A 25,379-nucleotide genomic window follows, 5' to 3' on the forward strand; every position below is an offset into this window, starting at 1 on the left:
CTTTGGCTTCTCTTCTGGGCTTTTTCGAGTGCAAAAGTTTGGCGCACTTGGCCCGCTTTTGATTTGGTCGACAGAGGGTTGAGAGAGGGGGCTGCAGGGGATGCGTTCCATGCATGTGCAACTTTTTGTGGCAGAAAGAAAAATTTCAGCTGCCTTTGGCTCGTTGGTTTTGCGGTTTGTCAAGGGGGGGTGGCAATCCTAGAGCTAGCTGGCGAAAATTGCCAAAGTTGCGAGGCTTATTTATTAATATTTCAACACCAGTTCGGCTGCGACCCCTTTCTCTTCGGCAGCATATCAACAAGTGTTTGTTTTGCTTTTGAAAATTGCATTTTCATTCGACTGCTCCTTGCCGAAATGTATGCCAAAAAAAGGAGGAGGAAAAAAAAGAATGAAGAGCAAGAGGAGGTCTCTTGTAAACAAGAAAAAGCGGCAGCAAGAATAAGGGGCTACGAAAACATTTCAGTTCTTGTGGAACTTTCGAAAGTTGCAACTTATCTGTTGTTGCTTATATTTCTTTTTTTTTTGGGGCACAAAAGTTTCTTAAGCCATGTTAACCACACACATTCGCACCAGAGGGTTAAGACCGGGGGTTAAGGGGTTTCATGTGAGTATCGTGCAGCCAAAGTTGCAACTCGAACTGGTTTTTCCACTTTGGCCAAAGCAATTTGGAGCCCGCTGCATAAAAACGCATAAATGCCGCTGCTGTTGCAAAAAAAAAGTTGCCTTTTCATATATACACACATGTAGATATTTTTCCCTCTGTGAGATGCAACTTGTATATCTCCTCGACTTTGGTTGCGAATATTGTGCCTGTTTTTTCACCGAAGAAAGAGAAGAGAATTTCTCGTTTGCAGCTTCTTATGTTCTCCCACTTTTCCGCATTGTCATGCAAAAGTTGTAATGAAATAACGGTAGGTAGATAATGGTGTCCCCATCTGCCGATGTCTTAACCCCTGTCGCCCCACCTCCTCTGTGCCGCCAGAGGAACGCAGTGGAACAGCTGCAACATGCGATTTTCTCTTGCGTTTAACCCACAGCTGGCCTAATTTATTCGTGTTTATTTCTTGCGGTATTACTTATCTAAAGGAAATAAATTTAAATTGAGTTTCCCTATACGAAAATTAGCCAATTATTGAGCAATAAATATCTGAGAAATATTCCTTATATGATATTTATGTTGCTACTTATAATCTTTTCCCTTAAATTCAATATTTTACATGTAAATAAGTGTTTGTTTTGCGGTGCTGATGAACTCGCTCCTCAGACAATACGTTTTAATAAAACCCGAATAGCGAATTAATGCAGCCATGCTACCAACTTGAGTCAGATTAAGTTTCGATTATTTCGTTCTTCTACAGACCTTTGAATGGGTTAAGTGTGCCACATAAATGTTGTCACGTTGCTCACGACAGCCCGTTCTCAAGATTTCTGATTTCGCGCAACTGAGGCTTCTTCGTATTATTTTTATTCTTGGCCCAAGGAGCTTGCAACTTGGCCATCAATATTTCTCTGTATTCCTCTGCAGACACAGAAAAAACCGGTTTGCCGCACCTTAACCCACCACTGGCCCCACGTTCCTTTTGCGCCGCCTTTAAATTGCAATCTTCTTCCGTTTCGTTGACTTTTGCTGTCTCAGACTCTTGGCTTTTGCTTTTATTTGGGCTTTGCCTTGGCTCTTGCTTTTTGGTGGCCAGGATAAACGGGAGCGCCGTTTAAAACAGATAACATTCATTGTAACAGTAGCGGATTCAGACTCTTTCTCTTAACCCCTTAACACCTAACCCACTCTTACCTCTTTGGAATCGTTTGGTTTGATTTTTTGCTCGCAGCGATTTTTTTTCTCCGTTTTGTCTATCTGTGTGAGTCATAAGAAAATTATGTTGCATTTTATGGGCCAGGAGCAGGAGCATTTGCAGTTTTTATCGACTCTACTTTTGGCCAAAAGGGTTCTAGAGTTGGCAAGGACCGAAGAAAAGGCCAAGTAGTTTGTGCAGAGAGCGAAAAACTGGAAACTAGTTTGACTCTTCAGAGTGCTCATATTATTTTTAAGTCTGAATTCTATAACATTTCATATAATAGTACTGCAAAATAAGTTTAGAGAGTAGACAATTATCTTTCTAACTTGGATGTTTCTCCCTGTGTGGTGATTCTCCAGAGCAACCAACATTTGGCCGAAGCATAAAGACATTAAAGACAAGTCAGGCGGAGAGACAGGGAATGGAGGCGTTGAGATTGCGACTTTGGTGCAGTGCCAGGACAACAACCCGATTGCCGGCTTTAGAGTCCTGCTTTTGGTCCTGGCTGTGTGATTTGCCATTGTTCTTCGCCTCGTCCACAGGCTGCAGGCAAAATAATAAGACATAATTCCTAAGCTTCTGTTGGTCCTGCTCCTGGTTTTGGTCCTTCGTCCTTTGGCATCTCCTCGCTGTGCTGTGTCCATATTATGCATAACTTTACGGACCTCTCACTCTCTGTGTATTTATATCTGTAGCTGCAATGAGGGCATTCTCAACCTTAAAGAAACTAGGAAAAACAATCAGAAAATAGCAATAATTACTTCATCTGTGATTTTCACACTTTAAGGTACTTTAGCTTAGCGTTGATTTAACAAAAAACCTTTGTTGTGAAAACAACAGTTAAAATAAAATAATTAGCCTTTGCGTATCTAATTTCCTACTTGTTATAGTCTGTAACTAGAACACAAAATATTTTACCAACTTTTGCTTCCAATTAAACTCTAAAATCTATGCCAACTTACTTTGTAATCAGTGTGTGAATAAGATAGATAGAGGTGTAAAGGAAAGAGACAGGGAGAGTCTAGGTATTTCTTACATTTTATGGCCAAATTCAATGCTGGTAATTAACTCTGAAATCCAATTATGGCAAACTTTTCCCAAAGTCTTCGTCTTCGTAGCTCCATACATATACCCATCCCTGTCGTTTTCCCTGACGCCGTCTCTTTCTTGTGTATGTGTGCTGGCATGTGAGGCAAGGTGTCTGTGTAAGTGCGAAGTTGACTGGCTGTGATTGTGTGGGTGCATTTATAAGTGATATGCAGAACATGCAATTAACAAGGGCAAAATTCAGTGCCGTAGAATTGGTCTCATGCTCGGGTTCTACACTGAAAATAAAATTACCTCAGAGCTCAAACGGTGTACCGATCTGTGTAATTTATATGAGATCAATAAGTGATTGGGAACGCTTCAACAAATAGAAATCTCTCATAGTTTCACTTTTATTTTTGTCAGTGTACGCTCTTCGTTCCTATATTCTACGCTCCCTTAGTTCTCGAGTTTCCCCAAAGGCAGCCGCAAAAGGGCTCACAGCTTGGGTTTTCCCACCTCATCTGCTGCTTTTGGCCCCTTCCCCTTCCCCTTCGCCTTCGTCATTGTTTCCATTTTAATATAATTCCCACGTCATAATTGCGTATTGTAGTTGCAGCAACAGAAGCTGCACTGTAGCAAAAGGTGTTGGCCTGAGAATTCTTGGCCCAAAGAGACAACAATGCCCAATGCAGAGGCCGTTGACCAAATGTTCTAGAAAATTTTCCAGCTCTTGCAATTTAGGCGAACTTCTATTGCTGCGTTTGAACTGATATGCGTATTTCCACTTTGCCGCAAATCTCGGAAAATACTAATTAACCTGATGATGCGAATGGGCTGTATTGTTGGATCATTTTCTGGACCAATGCTTTACATTTTCAATTCGCCTCTTAAAAATGGTTGTTATTTTTGAGTAGAATAAAAATGCAATCGAAAAGGATTTTTATACACTGAAGTACCTGTTCTATACTGAAATACGTAACTTTTCCTATCTCCAAGTTAATGAGCAACTTTTTTTGAAATACATAAATAATAACTTAGCTTTTTTCTTTAGGTTCCATTAGCTTTTAGTTGCGATAAATTTGTTAGCTCTTGACCCAGTCCTGAGCGGAAATTAAGTTTTTTAGACTTTTACTGAGCTGCCTTTGCAATCGTCGCTCCTTTTGCATATTATTTTTAATTTCGAGCAATCATAGGAAATTTTTCTTTCAGCTCTTCCTTCGTGCGCCTTCTTTAACGATAATTTAATTAGTTGCAAGTGGCTGGTTGGTTGGCTATTGCCTTTTTACCATTTTTGCATTCGCCCCATTAATTGCACTTAACATTTTGTGAATTCTTAATGTCGGACAATAAAGAAGTAATCGAACCAGTAAGGATTCGCTGAGATTTGCTCGTTATTCATTTATTTCATTAAAACCAAAATTCCGGACTACGTATTTTTTATGGAAAACGGATATGAAAAAATTAAAAAATATAAGTTCTTATTCAAAAATACACAAGTTTAGTAAGCAATCCAAGATTAGAAATTAAATATTAAAATGATAAAAAGAATCCCACAGATTGTTATGTGTTCTTAAGGTAATGCACATTTCACAGCTTTTTAGTAGTTGACCCAACATATTCAGGAGCATAATTCAGTGGAACAGGACAACATCTGGCAATTTGCCTAAGTGCAGCGAGCTGAACTTCGTCTTTTTCTCTGTCTAAAGTTTTTAATTAGAAACGCATCCTGTGAAAATGGACAGCGCGAGCTCTATCTCTCTCTGTCTTACCCCTGATTTTACCGGGTTTTTCCCGCGCTTTCCCTCGTCATTCCTCCCGCTAAGCAGTCAAGTGAAATGAGCAAAGAAATGCGTTGACAACCAGGCCAAAAGCTCCACAAAAGTAACTTTAATGGCAGACAGAGACGGCCAGAATAAATGAATGAAATGGGCACAGCGCCCAGGACTTGGAAAAATAACAAGAAACGAAACTTTTGACATAAATTCCCGGCCCAAAAAGATAGAAAACTCGGGCGCAAAATGAGAAGTGAAGGCTCTTTTGGTCGCCAGAGTTGCCACCTTGACGTGTGATGCTATTATCCATCGGATTAGATAAGGATATTTAGGTGCTTCAGCGAAGTGCCAAATTAATTTTAATGCGATTTTCATGGGCTGCATAACTTTGGGACTTTAACGACTATTGGCCCTAATGCAAATCCCGCGAAACAGACCGAAACAATCTTTAAATTTAGCACAGACTGAAATACAGTCTGGAGCTGCAGCTCAAATACAAAAATTTATTACCTCTCAAACATTTTTTTTGCGCTTTTTTTTTGGAGTGGCTTAAACGCCGCCTCATGCATATTTGATGCCAAATATAAAGCGGCTATAAATTCCACTCGAAATTTACGCGCCAAAGTAAGAGCAATGCGCCAGGGGTCGACAAAAAGGAAAAAATGAAGTGTGAGAAGCAAACCGAATCCTTGAATCCTTGGGATACGCATGTGTTCAAGGTGCGCTTAAAGGTAGGCAATGTATCTGAAACTTTGTCGCCTAAGCATGTGAAAAAAGTTACTGGAAATTGTTTTCATTTTTCTTTATTCGAAGCACTCCCTTTTATTTTGTTCATTTTTTCTTGACAAGTTTAGAGCAGGGTTGTTGAGGTAAAATGCATTATTAAGAATTAAACAAAATTCGTTGTACTTTGTTTTTCTTACGGTCTCTTTTATTTTAAACCGATTTTGCTGCTTTTCCTTTTGGCAAAGAAAGAGCAGCAGCTGATAAAATTTTCATGAATACTGGAAAAGTTCTTATGTCGTCGGTTTTATTTTCTGGTCAGGGGGTATAGGTTTGGAGTGAAAAGTTATGAATCTTTTCGATTTAGGCCTTATGAAAATTTGATAAAGTGGTTTTGCGTGGTGGTTAGAAATTAAAAATGTTTATATTTTTTGTATTCACAAAAAAAATTGCAATCATGAGAAGAGAAAAATCCCTTTGATTTGTAACTTGTTGCAAACTATATTTTATATTCGCTTATATCTATCTTTGCAGCACTCGTAGCTCTGAGTTCCACGATTCTGGCCGATGAATCTATTGACACACGTGAGAACGCCGACTTAACCCTCAAGTGCCGGTTTAACGACAAGTATGAGGCGAATGACTTCACCTATTTCTGGACCCGCTGGACAGCGAATCCCGCCCAATTCGATAACGTAGCCATCGGAGAAGTGCAGTTGAGTTCCGGCTATAGGTGAGTAATCTGCAGTAATATGATTAGCATAGATATACAATATTTTAAGGATCTTATTTACTTGTGAAGTAAAAATCTTAAAACAGTGCCTTATAGTATTGAAACTATCGATTGTGCCTACTACCGAAGGTATTTCAACCCTAGTTGGTAGCGTATATGGAAGAGCGACCTAGCAACTAGCATGATAATTGCGAAAAAGACTGGCTTTGAGGGATGTTAAATGCCAGCCATAAAGCTGATGTCCTTAATGGGAGTATGTGTGGGGTCATAAAGTGAATCGTGGAGGTAAATCCCGCAGCCTCTGTCCTTCTGTGGCATTAACGGTTATCCTTTTGCCGACCAGCAAGTACAGTTTATCCCGGCAGCAGCAGTTGGCAGCCATTTGTTAAGTTAATTAAATGTTTCACACTCCTCTCCTCGCCCACCCGACCTGGATAATGCGATTTATGCATGTGACTGACTGGGCTGGCAACTTAATTAAAATCAAGTTCTTGGCAGTTTAAACAAATGCCGGGCGTCTGAAACAGTTAAGTTCGACCGTAACTACGGCTTTGCATTTGCAATGGAATATGATGGTTAATATGAAAACCTTCGTTACAGTGTTTTGACTTACGCCTACGAATGACAGCCACGGTATCTTAGCATAGAGCAATTCTTTCATATCATTTATTAAAATGGGAATGATTCTGTGTTTTCAAAACCATCGTTTATTAGGAAGGTTCCTTGACTATTATATATTATTATAGTATCCAACCAAGTTTCCCATCAAGGTATATATTTATACGGGTAATCGCGATCCGTGAGGACATCTCTATTGCCCATGTCCTGGCTTAATCCTTAATGTCAAGCCGCGTGTTGCATGTTCAGACTTGCAGATACACACATGGCCAACCGCCTCTTGGTGTTTGTGTTTATGTTTCATTTTCATTGCCCCCCTTTTATCCCCAGATTTCAATTGTATTTTTATTTGCCTGGTGCCAGCGACTTCCGTTTCCCGTTGGCCGCCTGCTTTTTAATGTTCGGTTTGGTTTCTTTATGTGGAAACGCATAAATTTTAAGTGCCAACTGTGCCACACGGACCTCCATCTTCTTCCTTCTCGCGAAAATGCAACCCTCCGTCCGTTCCATTCCGTGTCGTTGCGTTTCCGTTTCATTCCGTTCCGTTTCATTCTGCATGCAGCTTGCCAAATAAAATGGCCACATGCCAGCGTTAGTATACCGCCATATACATTTTATGGGTGCACTGGAGAAAATAGCTATAGAAAGATTATACAAAAATGTTTAAAAAAATGTGGTGTTTATTGGGAGAAGAAAACCGCATATGTGGCTTAGCATTTTTTCTTAAGAGGTCTGTAAAATTGTTTAATTTTACTACCGAATTTTCCATATGTACGCATTGGCATGAGTGTGGGCACAATAAAAGCAAATCAACAAATAGAAAAGCAGCGTAAAGAGGCGTTGAGGGGCCCAAGAAATCGCGCTGCGGGCCCAGGCAAATTGTAAAATATATTTTTACTGCAATTTGTGCCGAAAGCTAACAAGGAGCCGAAAACAAGCAGCCAACAAGGACAAATAACGGGACGAGAAACAGCAGCCAGGACACGAGAACACGGCTCAAGGAGGCTAAAACGAAACTGGCCACATAATGAAGGCAAAGATAGTATCCAACCCGAAAAACCCCCTGGAAATTCCTATCTGTGCAAGAGTGAAATTACTGCAAATTTGCTGGCAATGCCAAACAAGACACACAAAACATACAAAAAAAAGAAAAAGAAATAAAGGGAATTACAGATTTTTTCTCTGGGCCAAAATGTCGCGACAGGTCGAAGGGAAAAAGAAAAGCTCTGGGCTAATATTTCGCTGAACATTTAATTTAACGAGACATCAGGGGAATGCTCTTCTCACACAGATTGAGAAACAATGAGAGTGGAATTTAGCAGGCACGAGTCCAAGGGAAAACGATTCCCCTGAATGCGAAATTCTACATGTAAAGAATTGTTTCCGGGGAAAGTGTACGATTGCATACTTGCGAGAAAAGATGGTGAAATATTCATTTTCAGAATGTGAAATCTGATCAAATGGTTTTAACGAATAATGGAATTTTCAAATTGAAAATCGCAACCGGTGTTCTACATAAGTACACTTAATGAAACATTTTAGGTCTAGTTTTAGGCCGTGCGCCGGCCGTTTAGGCATCTAATTGGCGGCCGTTTAAGGATGTCCTCTGTCCTGCTAGAAAAGTTATAAAAAAAGTTTTCTTTTTTCCCAAAGGGAGCAACAAAAAAGTGCGAATCGAGGGCACAAATTGCAATGCAGGAGGAGCTTTTTTTGGGGGAGGAGGAGGGATGATACATATAAATAAAGCCAGAGGACTATTGGGGATAAACTTGAAAATTGCAACAAGAATAAGGCAGCCGGGGGCCTTTTGCTTATCCCTCTAGAGTTGGTTTTTTGTTGTAACGCTCAAGGACACGAGTCCTTTTCCCCCACATTTTCCGCGGCTCGTTTAAAACGCTTTTCATTTGCCGATAGGAGGTGGAAAATTGAGGGGATTCCCCAGAGCGACGGCAATGACGATGACGATGACTGCGCTTTGCCAGCAGTTTTTATAATTTGCACTTTTTTTATTTCCACCGAGCACGTGTCCTGAGAATTCTATCTATCCCAGCTGCAAATGAGCAAATCGCCAGAGACTTGGCCCCAAAAACTGCGCAGAAAGTGGAGGAAGGCAGGGGAAGCAGCTGCAAATAGAAAAATACTCGTAGTAATAAAAAAATCAACTAGACAAGGACATGCGGTTTTGGCGGCTAAAGGAGGTTAGCGGGCAGTTCTGTGCTGAGTTCAGTCGATTCGCTGTCTGCTGCAGTGCAAAAAATGAGTGCCTATACCAAAATGTAGTAAGAATAAGGAGTAAGAACAGTCAAAGATTACTGAAAATCTTAAGTTATAAATTCAGTCATAGATATTATCACATTTTAAATTTTGCACATGTGCTTAGACTTTATATCAAGTGTAAAAGGTTTTTCGATTTCAGAAATAGTGCCTATATTTCGTAAAGGAATCTTTAAGTTTAAAGTGTTACTCAGTTAAATTTTCTTACATTTGATTATGATAGTTTTAAATAAAAAAATTTAGATTTGTTCTTTTGAGTGCATTTTAGGTCCCCTTTTCGTTCTTTACCCAGAATTTTTTGGCCTGTCTGCGCGTTCAGTTTAGGGATTTCAAGACCATGAGACCTGGGCAGTTTCAGTGTTTTTTTTTTCGTCCTGCTGCGGTTTGCTGCTTGGCAAATTAAATTTTCACACAAACGCGTGTTTTATTTCCTCTTTTTTTTCCATGGCACTGCGGTTTTTGGCAGCAATTAGCACAAGAGTGAAATGAGTGAGTAAATAAAACGAACTTGCGACCAAGCTAATCAGTGTGAGCCCTAAGCCAGCCCAATTAGAATCGCAAAATTGTCTAGACCAAAGTGCACAAAGCTAAGATGTCTCAGAAAATCCGACGGAACTGACGCAAATGTGCCACCCCCACTCGCTAAAAATGCTCGAGATGAGAACCAATTTCAGTGTCAGTCAAAAGTCCACTTGCAGCTTGACAAACGAACTCGGGAAAGTCTCTGCAAATGGAAAATGAAAATTTTATCTGTGAGCTGGCAGAGGGAGAGAGTAGTGGGTAGTGGGTAGAGGGTCATCTTGTTTGCCAATCTAATAAACTGCTGACTGGCCAGCGACGAAAAGCCGAGAATCCAGCGAAGCGCATTCGGGCGGCATCAATTTTCAGTAGTTGTCCAGGACAACGACGATGACGACCAAATAATCATCGTCATCCTATTGAAAAATTGTGAAAAATGGCAGCACCAAAAAAAAAATGGTAAATGGAGGACACTGAAGTGGCCTTGAAATATTAAGACATTGGCAAAATGAAGCCAAGATAAATGAAGGACGGGGAATGAATGTCTGATGGAAGCCATAGCAGAAAATTGACAAACTTGTGCTTTTTTGCTTGGGATAGATAAAAGGCAGCGAATTTTCCACTTGTTGGTGCTTTAAGATTACATGGCACTGCAAATTCCGAATTAATTATTCACTAATTTAGAATGTGACTTAATTAAAACGGAAGCTACAGACAGCTGAATTTGAAAAATGTATAAACTAAACATTAAATTTGTTTGTGAGTTCCATAAAAATAGTCACATGGAAATATGAGAAAATAAATGTTGTACATTGAAACAAGAAACAAAGAACTCTTGCAAGCAAAGTAATAATAAGAAAAATTGAATTTCCAATTATAAAAATTTTTGCAATTAATTTGGTTTACGGTGCTGCAAAGCAATTACGCCATAAGAACCCTCAGAGCTTAATAGTCCGGCACATAAAAATAACAATAAGGTAAACATTGGTGAAATTCCGAAGACTGTGTGAAAATTACTTTCCTTCTTTCCCTGTTTACCTTTCACTTGAGTTGCCTGTGTCTGAGACGCAGGTTCTTATTGAAAATTGTCTACGAAAAATATGCAAACATTTATTCGAACGTTGATTTTATTTATATTGGTCCTTCCTCGCTTCCCCCCAAAACTCCTTGCCACCCCCTCGCCCACCTCGTCAAATATTACGATTTCGTATTTATTTATATTACGAGCGTTTAAAGTTTGGCCACCTGCGGGCAGAAAACAGGAAGCGAGTCAAGGACAAGAGTGGGAAAATCCAATATTAGCACAATTAGTGACGGCCACTGAAGAGTCTGGCATGGCGCACAGAAGTCGCCTGCAAGTTTTCAAATAAAAATAAATTGATTTCGGAGCAAATGGAAATTGATTGACTGGATTTTGACATTTAACCTTTGAAGCTTGTTTCCTCTTCCGCTTTTCCGAAAAATACCGCAATGCGCAGCCCAAGCGTTGCTTTAATTTATATATTAAAGTATTTAATGCATGCAACTACAGATTTATAATTTCGCATAAAGCCCGTTACTTATTTTTTGAAACTCCTCCTCCTTCCAGACTCGACTTCCAGCCGGAGCGCGGCATTTACGATCTGCAGATCAAGAACGTGTCCTACAACCGCGATAATGGCCGCTTCGAGTGCCGCATCAAGACCAAGGGAACGGGCGCGGATGTCCATCAGGAGTTCCACAACCTCACGGTGCTCACACCACCTCATCCACCCGTGATCTCGCCGGGAAACATTGCCGTGGCCACCGAGGATAAGCCCATGGAGCTCACATGCAGCAGCATCGGCGGTTCCCCCGATCCCACCATAACGTAAGTTCGGATGTACCTGAACCCACTTGAAGTATACTCATATTTTGCCCATTTATGTAGTTGGTATCGCGAGGGCTCCAATTCTCCGCTGCCAGCGACGGTGCTGAAGGGCGGAACCAAGGATCAGCCCACCAATGCCACACTGTCCATAATTCCGCGCCGGGAGGATGACGGTGCCAAGTACAAGTGTGTAGTCAGGAATCGAGCCATGAACGAGGGCAAACGATTGGAGGCCACGGCCACTTTGAATGTAAACTGTGAGTAGACAGTTCTTAAATATATAATATATAAATATACTCAATATTTGCGGCATACTCAGAGCGTTGCATCTTCTGCAATCCGATGTGTAATAAACAAGGGAGTCCATTTAAAATGCGATTAATACAGCCCTCAGTGAAATATCAGCATAGAGATGCGATGCGCCCACTTCCAATCCCCTGGTTATCTTTGCAATTACTCACACCCAAAACCACTTGAGCATCATTAATAATTTGCCCAGTCTGACATGGAAAATAATTTCCATAAATGGCGAGTCTTGACCATTGCTAATTAGTACAGCCAATGGGGGAGTCTTGGTATTTTGTAGTGCTTTTCAACGCGGAGTCGTCCATCCGAAAAGTCGACCTTCGCTGAATTTGCATGCTTTGCGGCAATTACAACACCATCTGAATATCTGCAAATTAGCATAATGAAGGAAGGAGACAATGAACAGCCAGTCCTCGGCGTTTAACCCTGTGTTTTTCGCATTTCCCATCGCAAATGCACATGACACATTTCGTTTAAAGTATTTAGATGCAACCAGCCACGACACGAAACACACCAGCCACACACACTAGCAATAAACAGCAACGAGCACGACCAACAATCGCATAATCGCATATATCTTTTTTAAAAAGCCAACAAAACCCAGGCACATAAATTACAAATGCTGACCTGAACCGACGACCTGCTGCTGACTGAACGCAAGTAATTAGAATACAAATTTATGTGCCACTCGTCGCAGTTGTTGTTTAATTGTTGTTGTTGTTGCTGTTATTGTTGTTGTTGTTGCAACAAGTGGCAGTGTATTAGTGAAATTGCGGCAGTGTGCGTGCGTGTGTGACCTGCTAGCTGTTAACGCCGGCTATTAGGGCTAATCAAAAGGCAAATAAAGTGAAATATTGCCTCGGCCGCCGTGGCAAGGCAATCGACTGTTTGGGCCTACACCTATGCACAGAGCGAAAATGGGGCTCCTATAAACTCGCAATTTCGCTTCAACTTATTCCAGTCTCAGATTCACTTTAGCAGGTGTCTAAAAGTATGCTGGGATTTTAGAACCAGTTGTTAAGAGCTGCTAACTCTTATTTTAATGTGCCTAGTATGTTTTTCACTGTAGCATTGGCTTTATGGCCCTACTATTACCTATCGCCATGGCTATCAACTGTGTAATTAATTCAAAAACAACACACACACATGCAGAGGCCACTGTAATGGCTGTGGAATCAGTGCTAGTGTTAGTGTTCGCATTAGTATTAGTAGTGGAAAGAGGACCAAATGCAAGTGGTCAGAAGACTGTGCTAATTGCCGGGAAAGGGAGAGAAAAATAGGGCGAGTTTCGTGGGAATTGCACAATAGTTTGTGGAAAGAGATTTCAAAATGTTATAATTAAATTGCTGAAACTAAAATGTATAATGCTAAAATGCAGCTGAGCATCTTGTAGTCTAACATTTTATTTTGACCTTAGAACAAGCTCTAATTTTCCATGTTAGGAATGAGCTGCTCTATAAAACCGCATTCCAAACCAAAATAAACAAGCCACGGCTAATATTTCCACCACCACAGTGAGCCAATAAATGTGTAGGGTAAACAACAACAGCGGCTGGAAATGCATTAAAGCCAACCGCCAACGTCGTCACACACGTCGTATGAGTAATGCTCACCTGACTGTGTTAAAACTACACGAACGCATCATAAATAGTTGAATATATATGGACACATATGGACGCAAAGCTAATTAACCGCCCCTTGGCGCGACCACGCCCACTTAAAATGGATTCCATCCAGTGGAGGGGCATTTCCAAACTAAAAATTAGATACACGTGTAAGAATTTGTGTAAAATATATAGGTCGCCTACGGTTTAATTAGTCGGCCTTAGGCCACGCCCACAGCCACCCACATTTGCATAAGCCACATTAAATGAGTGCCTATAGATACAGGCATCAGATTCATTATGTTTATCTAAAGTGTTTGTTGACTCAAAAAGGTTTAATTGCGAAAATGTTGGAAAAACCATGAAACCGCAAAGTAAATTTCGAGGGCTTTGTATTTGTAAATGTTTATTAATTGCTTGCGTTTAGATTTGTTGGATGGAGTTTCAATAATTTTTGGAACGACAACAGGAACCACAGAAAGTGCAGGAAAAAACAGCACAAAAAAAAAAGGTTAGCAGGCAGAACAAACCAATCGAGTCCGTAAAGAATATGTGAACTCTGATTGTGGCTGAGGATTTCCACTTGCGGTCACCTCCGGTTTTCACATGGGTTTCCTTTGCCATTTTCCCCCACTTTCCCTTCAGTAATGCGTTTTTAAGCAAGCAGAGCAGGGTCCTGAGTAGATCAAACAGGGAAATGATGTCCTGCCTGTGTCCTGTCCGCTTTTCCTTTTGCCAGCCTTCAGGCATTTTGCGGTTGCTGCGGGCAAGAAATCCACAGGGAGTGAATGGAGAGAAAAAAGGACTTAGGCTGCTGAGAAATCAGGTGAATACACAGAAAAGTTGGGCATTTTCCCCACAAGCAAAGTTTTTTAATCCATACATGCATTAAATTTCCAATAATATCATTTAAATTGGATATAAGCAAATCAAAGCCCACGCTGATTATAAATATGAGTACTTATAAATCAATTGGAAAATAAATCAACTGATTCTTCGTTTTTCTCTGTGCCATATACTGAAACCCAAACAGACAAAACCTCTCCGGTTTTGTTTGCTTAGCCAACAGTTTGAGCTCTGAAATTAAATCAAAAGCAATTTAATTGAAATGAGGAGAGAGAAAGGGGAAGGGGAAAACCGAGAGACAATCTTGGCTGTTATCCTTTTTCACAGTGATTTACGTTGGGCAATAAAAATTCACTTTTCCTGGCTCTGGCTCTCGCTCTTCGGCCCATTGACACCTACAAATTAATCAGAAAATGAGCCACGTTCTCGGCCTAATCTCCCATAATAACTCATTCGCAAATGGCCGGCAATAAATCGCAGGGAAAAGCAGTGGAAATTGTCGCGCTAATAACCGCAAAATAACAAAATTGCCACGAAAAATCAACGATGGCAATAATTTCAAATTTCTCAGATGGCCTCTGGATAAAATGGAAGCGCCAAAGTCAAGTTTAATCTGGCCGTGGCTCTAATGTATTGCCTTTGGCCTAAAGGGTCGCTCCTTACCTTGCCTTTTCTATTCCTGATGAAGCCAATCGGATCTGAGAAGCGTGGAAACGGTGGGTTGGTGGGTCGGTGGGTGGCCTCCCCATTTTCCACCTGCAGAAAGTAGTCAAGCAACAGACAGCTGCTCTACGGGGATATATGGAAAGGGGCTTTTGTTTTTGATTCTAAGCTGACAAGGCAGGGCCAAATCTCGCACGGTCTACTCACTCCCTTCTTTTTGCTGTCAAATCTTTGTCCCCAGCTCGAAAACCGCTTAAGTTTGTTGGCAGCTTAGCGCCCTGCTACAAAAAAAAAAAATACTAAAATGCGGAAATAGGAGGAAATTCACATGCTATTTTTACAGTTGGCGAGAAATGGGCTGAAAAAGCCTATTAGAAGTGCTCACCAACGGATTTCTGTTTTAGATTTAGATGAATTTTAGATTTTATTCCTAAAATGTATATATCTTAATTTAATAAGAGCAATAAACATACTCAAAGAGTATGCTTACATATTTAATTAATCAAATCATTGGCTTGGTTCTACGTAACATAATAACGTCAGCGTAATTTCATTTAAGTTACTGCATCCCATTTAGCCACAGAAACAGTTCGTAAGCCATCTGAACCAACTTGACTGGCCTTAATGGGGATGCTCTTTAAAAATAATAATTAAGAGATACTTGCTGCAGGGCCTGCAACCACAGGAAACTCAATTTTTCCAACTCCTTTCCCAGGGGTCCATCGTTTTCCATAGTTTAATGTCAGGCAATTAACTTTTGTCTTGCCCCCCGAGAAGAGCGGAAAACGGAATGCGAAGAGTACGAAATGGAGAGAAAATGGGGGAAAAGCTGGGGTGGGGGCGGGGGTACAGGGTTCAAAGAGGAGTAGGCCTGTCACATGACCTGCCAGTCAGCGATGAGATCATGCATAAAAAAGCCAAAGGAAAAGCCGGGAGGAAAACCGAAGCGAACCAAAACCAAAGCGAACCGAACCGAAGCACGTCCTCAAATGGGAATGGAAATGTTAAATGTAAATGCGGCATATGGAAAAACGGGAAACGACCTTGCTCTGTGTTTGGGCCTTAACACCCACAGTGGGTGGGGCTGGGCGGAAAATGGGGGAAATCCTGCTGGGGTGGGCGGAGGGGAGCAGATTGGTAGATTGTCACAGCCAAATAGGCGGGACAACATGAAAATCAACCAAGCAAATGCCAATACACATGCAACACCGGAAAGAAGCTGCCACGCACTGAAACAAATAACGTGTTCAAACTCAAAGAACACATTACAGTTCTCTGGCCAGCAATGCATATTTCTAAATTGCCACAATCTTGAACGCATCTACACACCAATTCTATACTATAATCTATATAGCACTGGCGCATCTTTTTGATTTAAGTGTAAAAATAGAAATGGTCGAGGATGTTGCGGCTGTGGCATTCAAGGATTCGAGGCTTAACATGGCGTAAACACAAAAGCCTCTAAAGGCATCAACTGCGGCATATAAAGTGGCATTACATTAGAGTACGAGCCGGGAAAAAACCAAAAAAAAAAAAAGAAAAAAAAACATGCACACAGAAAATAAACGCAAACATGTCCTTTGGCAGGAAGTGCCGCAAAGACAAAAAGAGATTGTCGAGTGGCATCGTCGACGCATTAAATTGAAGATGATGACGATAATGCGCCAGATAAGTCTGGAGTCTGGTGAGTCTGGAGAGTCTGGGCGCAGGAGCTCCGAGCTCTGAGGTCTGAGGTCCAGGGGGTCATAGGTAACAGCCAACTTAACGTCAATAAACGGGAGTCGAGGGGCGGAAAGGTCGCTCTTCGGTCCGCAACAAGCCATGAAAAGAGGGAAAGCTGGGGGAAACCAGCCACAGGATAACATCTGCCATTTGCGGCCAGAACGAAAGATGAAACAATGGGGCAGGATGGGGCGGCAAGCCGAGGGAAGCCAAGAGGACATGTGGATGTCGGGTACTATTTACTTGGCATTAAGCAAACTTCAAATAAAAAGGATAACGAGCGCATTGCGAGACACGCAGGCAACTCAAAATGCCACTGGAACTGGCTCAACAATAATAACGAAAAAAAGCGAGCAATCAGGGGGGAGGGGGGCTGGCAAAAAGAAAAGGGGGAAAACAAAAGCTGAGTGACATCCCAAGTTGAGGAAATTCGAGGGATACTTCGAGGGACTTCGAGACAAAAGGCTGCTATGAAAGGCACGACAATTGCACACAATTTTCATTTATTGTTGGGCTACACATTTGGCCACATTATGTCAGACTTTTTTTTTTCTGCCACCCCCTCTCGATGAGCAGAAACAAAAAGGCTTCCCCACAAATAATCGTACATTGCTCTGCCCCTCAAAAAAAAGAAACAAAATAAAGGAAACTTTCTAAGGACATGTGTGTGTGGGTGTATAGAAATTTTCCGCAAATATGTATCCTTAACCATCCAGAAAAGAGTATTTCCCTCCCGAAAGGGAAACCAAAAATGCCGCCTCACATTTTGACGCTTCATTTCCATTTCTCTCGATTTTGCGTGTTGAGGTCACTTTCGGTTTTCGGTTTTTGGGCTTCGGGTTAGGATAGGTTGCGAATTTGGGTTGGGCTAGGGCGAAGAAGTTTGATAAGGTTGCAGACATGCGGTTGAAATGTTTTCTTTGTTTGACATTCGAGGCGATTAAAATTAGAGACTTATGTAAAAGCCAAGACAACATTCCTTGGGGCAAGAGTCTCCCACACTAACATTATGCAACTGGGAAAAGTAATTATTCCAAGTTGAGCAGAATATATGCAATATTTGAGCTTCTGATGAATTAAATTCCATAACGAAACCTGTCTTATTAAAACACAATAGAGAAAAAGAAACTCCCCCTGGAAACATATATACTCGTATATAACCCATAGCGTTAGCGACAACTGAACAAATAGAAAACGCATAAAGCCCCTTTGGAGTGGGTAAAACATTTCAATTTTGCTGCGGGCTTCTGTTTTATTTCTCTGCTCTTCAGTTCCCCAGTTCGATGATATGCCAAACGACCAAAACAAACTTTGCATTGTTAGTCATGATGATGGCGATATACGCATATATCCCCCGCCCATATCAGGTCCTATTGTTGCCATACATATGGCGATGATGACGATGATGACAATGATGACAATGATGATGAGGATATGTGTATGATGTCAACAGAGCAAACAGCACGCGTCGCTTGTCGCAGTTTCTAGGGTTAAGAGGGGGCTTTTCAGGGGGGCACCAAAGGATGGACAATGATTCGGCATTGTTTTGGATGGACTGGAAAGCAAACGCCAACTGCCACGCCCACAATACCATTGGCAACCGGAATGACAATGATCATTAAATATCTGCTGCTAATTAAAGTAAATTTTGCGATTCAATAAAACCGGTTGAGGGACTCGCAAACTACGTAGCTATGAAATCACCGAGAACCCACCCACACCCAAAAACACTACAGATACTCCCAAAAATATACACACATGTTTGTATGTACGTACGTAAACATGTCAATAATATTCAAAATTGAAATGTCAAAATGCTAATTTTGCACATTTGTTTGACTTTTGCAGTGCAGGCAGGTACACAGAGAACAACATTTAGCTTTTTGTTCGCTCGAATTCCTTCATATACAAAAGCGGGCTTGCGTATTTTAATAAAATTTTATTTTTTCATTAAAACGGGATTTGCATACTTAATATATTTAAACTTTATATTAGCCAGCTGATTTTTTTTGTGTGCCACCCACTTTTCCCACTTTCCACCAACCTCTTTTCCATCTCCCATCTCGTTTTCGAGCGGAGAATGCAATGCAATTTGCGCAATGTGTGCAAATTTGCACAAGCCGCACCAAAAATTTTATTTACAAAATTTTCGTGCCAAATTTGACTTTTGCCAACGCACAAGAGCTGCTCCACAGAATGATGGTAGAAGTCATGGTGAGAGGCGGAATAGAAATGCCTGATATTTCTACACTTTTCCAGCTGCAGCTGCAGTCCAAATATTTTTCCACTGACTAACTAATGAATTGAGCACTGGGACCCACAAACCGAGTGCAACTGATGATCAGCTTACCAATTTTACACCCAAAAAAAAAGGACATTTTCCTCCTCCTCTTTTCATTTCTCGCTTGAGCCTCATTATGCACATCTCATTTGCGAACTCTTATTAAAAATATGCTGCGCTTCCACATCATTAGACGTATTAGCTTGTTGTGGCATTTCTGGCCAAAACTTAAAGGGAGCCAAATATCTCTAAAATAAATGCTAGGTGAATTTATTTGTATAAATGCAACCAAATCATGCGAGAGATTTTTATTATGACGAGTACAATCCGTGCAGTTCAAACTGAAAATCGGGGATATTTTACAAAATAAGTTCACCGCAATACCTGTACATTGAATTAAACACAAAAAAATCCGGTTTAAGCCACCAAAACTATACCAGGGATTTCAGTCAGTTGATAAAAAGTTTTCGGCAAATGTGGCAGCTGAAAACCAAAAGGAATTAGAGATAGATTTCCTTTTATAAATTGAAAACTATAGAGATTTTATTGTTCGGTAGTTCCATTGTTTTCTCTTCCCACAAAACTTGATTTCCATTAATTGCATTGCGCACTTTGTCTAAAACTGGCCTCGGGATTTGTCCATTTTTCGTGTAAATTGAATTGTAAATTTGACCAGAAATATGAATTGTTTTGGTTTTCTTTTCAATTGAATTTTAATTAAATTTTTTGCACATTTGCCTTCAGTTCTTTGGCCTCACACATTTTTTTTAGCTAATTAAAAGTTCTTTATGTTTGGCTTTCCACAATCTCTACATATCAAGCTAATTAGGTCAAACAGGAAAATGCCTTAAATGTCGGCGGTCAGATATCTAAACTTAAATTAAATTTCTGATCCAATGTTATTTTTATTGTTGGCTTACGCTGAAGACTGCGAAATTCGAAATATTTACAGCCATATCAAGACACACATATAAATTTATTGTGCCAGTAAAAGAGTTGCAAACAAGGAATTTTCGATGAGGCAGGAGAAGCTGCAGAATGTGGCGTAACATTGGAGTACTAAAGTTTTTGGGGCACACATGTTGCTCAGGGCATGTTGCAGTCAAATTTGAAAGAATTTATGGCAAACTTTTAATACTCTGCCACCGGAAGAGGTTGCATATAATAGGAATATTGTATTGCCAAAACTGACATGCAAGGATTTCTTTAAATAATATATTTATATATCTAACTTAAGATAATTAATCACTTAGACGCAATGGGTACAGAATAGGTAAGAAAAAGGAGAGCTTAATTTGAAGTTAATTATTTTTGGGGAATATACTAAGCATTCTGGCCCTCCGGCATTTGATGCCAAATCCGGCATTCTAGTTCCCCAATCGAACTTCGTGAGAATGACTTCCATAAATTTCTTTTCCTACAAGTTCCTTGGCGAATGCCCTAGGTTGGAGAGGCCATAAATCATCATTATCATGTGTGGTAACTCGAAGGATAATACCCCGCCAAAGTTAGTAGAGTGCATAACAATTGACAGCCAACTGGCTGGAGGTCCCTACTTCTGCGGTCGCGTGTGTTTCGCATATAAGAAATTTCTTGGGGGGAAATGGAGCCACGGCAGTAAACGAAAGTATGAAAAATCTGCAGGCAAATAAAGCCAGCAAATGTGGCAGAACGAACTGCAAAACTATCGAGGTTGCAGGGCGGGAAAAGCCAAAAGAACAAAAAAACTAAAAAAAAAACGCAAATGGAATATAAAAAAGGATAGCAAACGCACAGCAAGAAAACTACGCAAAGTGCTGAACAAATGGAACAACTTACAGAAGCTAAAATGGCAAACAACCAACAGTAGTTGGGCAACAACAACTGGCAGCAATATGAACAACAATCTTGAATATTGCACGTTTACATATGTAGATACATTTCCTGCAGCAAATGCGGCAGATGCAGATGCTTCTGCCAGCAGTAGTAAATGCAACTGAACTGGAGTTCAACTCAACCGAAGCTGAAACAGAATTGAACGAAAGAAATTGCTGGAAAAATGCGAAGGCAGTGCACTGCGAGAAAAGGCAAGCAATGAAATGGAAACCCACGAAATTTTTGACTTATTTACGTATTTCTTACTATTAAAGGGCTTACTGGATTTTTTAAATAGCTTAAAAAGTCGCATTTAAGTTTATAGTTTAAAAAAGACTGTTGAACTTTCACATTTAAAAGGTATTGTTGCATGGATGGATGTTTTCAAAATTTTTTATTTCCCTCTATCTTTATTATTATTACTTTGCTGCACGCACACGTGGCAGCCACAGGGTAAATTAAAAAATTTTATTTACATTTCGCCTGCTGTCGCTGCAGCCGGAGGAGAAATAGAAGGCTTTCGAGGGACTGGGGCATTGTTTACATTTAGTGCAGCATCTACTTGACTTGCAGCAGCAAATAGAGCAGAGAAGAACTGCAGAACTATAGAGGCCCCCTTTATAGAGGGGAAATGGCAGCTGATGTGACCCGGGGGCCAAAACCAAAAGGCTGAAACGGTGGCGACTTTGGTTCCGACTTTGCCCGCCGGCCTCTGATAACAAAAACAGAACAACATCGACAAGAGTGAAGCAACAGCAACACTGGCACAACTGAAATAGCAGTGGATTCAGTACGCTTTTTGTAGCCGGCGTTGTGTCCCCAGAGGGTTAAATTCTTGCCACACACATACACACACCCATGATGATGCGCCCCAAGTTATGCAACTGAAACGGCAACAGAAGCAGCTGGTGTTGCAATCATGACTGAAAACCAGAAAATCGAATGTAAAAATAAGAATAATCACTGGAACAATGTCCCCTTTTCTAAGATGAAACAATGCCTACAACATTGACATTATTTAAAAGTATCTATTCAAGTTAAAGATTGCTTTAATTGCCTTCAAATTTGTCTAAGAGAAATTATTTTCTAAATGCTAATACTTATATCTATACCGAACACAAGTTCCGAAAACAATAGGCACACTCACTTCCCATGTCAGCAAGTCCACGTGCCCCAATTAAGCCATAATCTTTCCTTTGTTTTAGCCAAGCCCTGTGTTCGTCCAAGCCCTATTTATGTACATCTACCTTCGTTGGCTATCTGGTGAAACAAAATCCATTCAGGAGCAGATTGCCATGGCAGCGAGACAGTAACCTCTTGTATCTCAGATCTGCAGACCCAAACTAAACTTCCTACCAGACGGAAACTTTTCCATCAAACGCCCACATTTCCATTGCCTTTTCAGACACCTCTCGAGGAAATTAAAGTAAATGTGTCACTGGCAGATACAGATACAGATACAGATACAGATACAGATACAGATACAGATACAGATAGAGATACGCACTGCAGATTTCCATTTCCGCCTTAATGCAATTTGCCGGACTGACAAAAGAAGCAGAAATCTTGTCAAATTAACTAAATATTTACAAAGGCAATGAAAATCTGTCTGGGCATCTGCTTTTTCTATTGCGATGAAGCCAAGGAGGTGCAGCGTCAAATTAATTTAACATAAAATTAAAGGAAACGAAATAAAATGCAAGGGCGAAATTAAAAGCAAAGTTTAGTTTCCCATTGCCTTAGAGTTTTCTTTTTCCTTTTCCGTTTTCTGTGCTCCTTGTCTTGTCTTTTTGTGGCCCTTCAATGAATTTAATTATTTAGGTCAAAAGGCAGGACAATGCATTAGCAAAAATAGAGGAAGAGTGCTATTGAGTTTATTATGGTGCAAGGTTATGACTCGATGGGGTTCCCCCAAAATGTTCTTCTTCCCTTTTGCCCACAGCAGGATTTGTTTGAAAAACTTTAGCTTTTCTTTCCTTATTTTCCCCTCCCCTATTTGCTTTATTTCTCGTGAAGTCTTGCGCCTAATTCTCGAATACAATTTTCCGCAGTCTTTTCATGTTCGCCGAAACATTTTCACTCGAAAGTTAAACAAAGCAGCCCGCTGCAATTGCTCAACTGTTCCATCATTGGGATCATGATCATTATCTTCATCATCGCTTTTTCCTTCTGCTGGAAAATTACGCCATTCAAGAATTTGCTTTACGTGTGCTTTCATTTTGTTTCATTTAGTCGGCCTTTGCAAGTCGCTTGCCCCATATAATTGAATACTCTAGGGGATAAATGCCAGTTGGTAAAGTCTATTTTGCAAATATTAACGTGTGCATTTTTTAGCAATTTAACATGTGCAATTTTTAGCAATTTAACATATTGGTTATTTATTGTTGCTAAATAATTTAAGGTTGCCAAGTAAATATTAAATAAATAAGTAAATATTTCCTTTTTAATTTGGGTCTGCAGTATTTAAAATAAATTTCTGCCCCACAAGGGTATTTAAACTTTCCCTGCACTCAAAAAGAACTCCCCGGAGCATCTAAATTTTTCGCCAGCCTATCCAGAACTTTTGTTTACCTACTTTTTTTCGCCCTCGTTTCAGAACCTATTTTTTTTACTTTTTTTTTGTACGTCTGTGTTTTGTTGCGCGTCAAGTAAATAAATAAAAGCAAAAGTTTTGGCCCACGACTCGAACTGTTACTTTTTGGACCGGCTACTCGTATTTTCCTCCCCTTTTCCCTCAGCAATTTTCCCAACACTAATGACATCGTTTGCGGGCTCCGCTATTCCCTTTCCCTTTTTTCCTATCCAGATCTCCATGTGTGCGCCTGGAAAACTTTGTCAATAATTTTACTGCCTATTTAAAGCAGCCTCCTTCTCCGGGATTTTCCATTTCCCATTTTCCATTTGCCAGCTCCCTTTCTATTTTTTTTTTTGTTTACCATTAAAATTCCAACCAGACAATTTACAAAAATTTGTGATGTTTAAATAGCGGGGCAGGAACTTTTTGTTCCTTTTGCCTTTTAAATTAATTTGGGGCAGCTTTTGATTGCGTCTGTTTTTCTCAGAGGTGAAGATCCGAAATTGTTTACGCCTAAAAACATGTGGAGGCCCATAAAATTAGAAGAACTTTTCATTGATTTGCCACAAATTGTGTGCCATAAAAATAAACTGGACAGATGGGAATGCGTTGCTCTCCAATTATGTTGTGTTTGCTCATTTGTATCTTTGTACACCCGATGCACAGATACATCTGTTTGTTTACACGTTCATTTGCAGCAGTTTCTGTTTGTCTGCTCTGTAGTTTATCAATATGTTTTTCGCTCCGGGGAAATCGAGGAGTTCATAAGGCCATGCAACATTTATTAAATCTTTTGCTTGAATTTTACCAACAATTTTCTTCGGATACTGTGTGTTTTTGACCAAACATTTGCTTTCGTTGGCACAATTTGATTTCATTTTATGGCCAGCCATTGTCAGATTTATAGTATATATATGTATATATAGAAATATCTTAGGCTGTCGTATCTGGTATCTGGTATCTGCATGTGTGTGGCCAATAAAATTTTTAGTACAATAAACATTTGTCCTTTTATCAGTTGGTTTTGCTCTCTTATTGCTTTTTTCAAAAGCTTTTTGCACATTTCAACGTTGGGCAAGAGGAAACGCAGGAATTCTGGAGATTTTTCCATAGAAAATGACACAGAAACCTGAAACAACAAAGCCTTAAATTTTGCTCGAAAAACGTACGTATTTTGTGTATCTTTATATCTTTAGAATGCCGTATGCTTCTCTTTGATCCACTTCGTGATCGCTTTAAAGTGTTTTCACTTTGGACAACTCATGAGTGTTCGAGTATTTTTTATGTGCTTTGCTTTTTCAGGCACGTTTTTGAGTTTGTGGTTTATGTGCGGGTTCAGTTTTGGGCACGTTCGGATGTATTAGATCCAGTTATGCATTTAAAGATACAAGCGGGGAACTTTTGTTTTTCCTTACTAATGTTTAGCTTTGATTTGAATTTGAATTTAATGTGCGTCACTCGAGTATCTTTCTAAATATAAACTAACCTGAATATACGCCTCAAATTAGAGTGGCCAACTACTATTAGCAAACATACTTCAAAGCACCTTGCCATGTCTTTTCACAGCTTCTGAGTATCTTCTACAGCTTCCTCTGTAACTCTTGGCATCCCACTGGTTGGATCTGTTCAATTAAATGATTTTCTTGTTACCCTACCTAATGTGACAGCTAAATACTGTCCGCCAAACTGGGAATGGATGGATAACAGGGGCAGGGAAGGGGAACTTGTTTATTTGTCTCCGTTGAATATGTCTTCCTGTAATTTATGAGCAGTGGCCAACGAGTTTCCTCTGCTATTTTTCCATTGCTACTGCTACTGCTACTGCTATTTGCTGTTCTTGTTTCTGTGCGTGTTTTTTTTTTTTTGCTCTTGCCATCTCCTGGACCGCAGTTGTTTTAGTTTATGCGCTCAATTTAGTAACTAGTTAGCCAGAAATGGCCAGTACTGCTGGTCACTGTGCTCGCACTCCACACAAGTCCCCGAAAACCAAACAAGAAACTAATAAAAAGCCGAACCAGAAACCACAAGAGCTCATAGCTCAAATGCGCTGACAGCAGGCACGAGTTATGCGTACGTATCTCCACTCGAAAAAGAAGAAGGAATCGGGGGAAATCGGGGGAAATCGGGTGGGGACGGAGTAGGTAGAAGTATGTGCAGCTTTTCCAACTAAATGCTATAAAAATTCTTGACTTAATAGCAAAACAAGACAGGGAAC

General features: G+C 40.3%; 1 protein-coding gene across 1 annotated transcript in view; it reads left to right on the plus strand.

Moving 5' to 3' along the window:
- Positions 1–25,379, plus strand: part of LOC6541645 (Down syndrome cell adhesion molecule-like protein Dscam2) — an 81,326-nt gene that overhangs the window by 34,307 nt on the left and 21,640 nt on the right. Inside the window, exons 3-5 of the mRNA XM_001968603.3 lie at positions 5,855–6,053; positions 11,053–11,313; positions 11,374–11,570. Coding sequence (XP_001968639.1) covers positions 5,855–6,053; positions 11,053–11,313; positions 11,374–11,570 — 657 coding nt within the window. The remainder of the gene's footprint in view (positions 1–5,854; positions 6,054–11,052; positions 11,314–11,373; positions 11,571–25,379) is intronic.

This window comes from Drosophila erecta, unplaced genomic scaffold, assembly GCF_003286155.1.
Source record: "Drosophila erecta strain 14021-0224.00,06,07 unplaced genomic scaffold, DereRS2 tig00000055-arrow-pilon, whole genome shotgun sequence".
In the NCBI taxonomy this organism is placed as follows: domain Eukaryota; kingdom Metazoa; phylum Arthropoda; class Insecta; order Diptera; family Drosophilidae; genus Drosophila; species Drosophila erecta.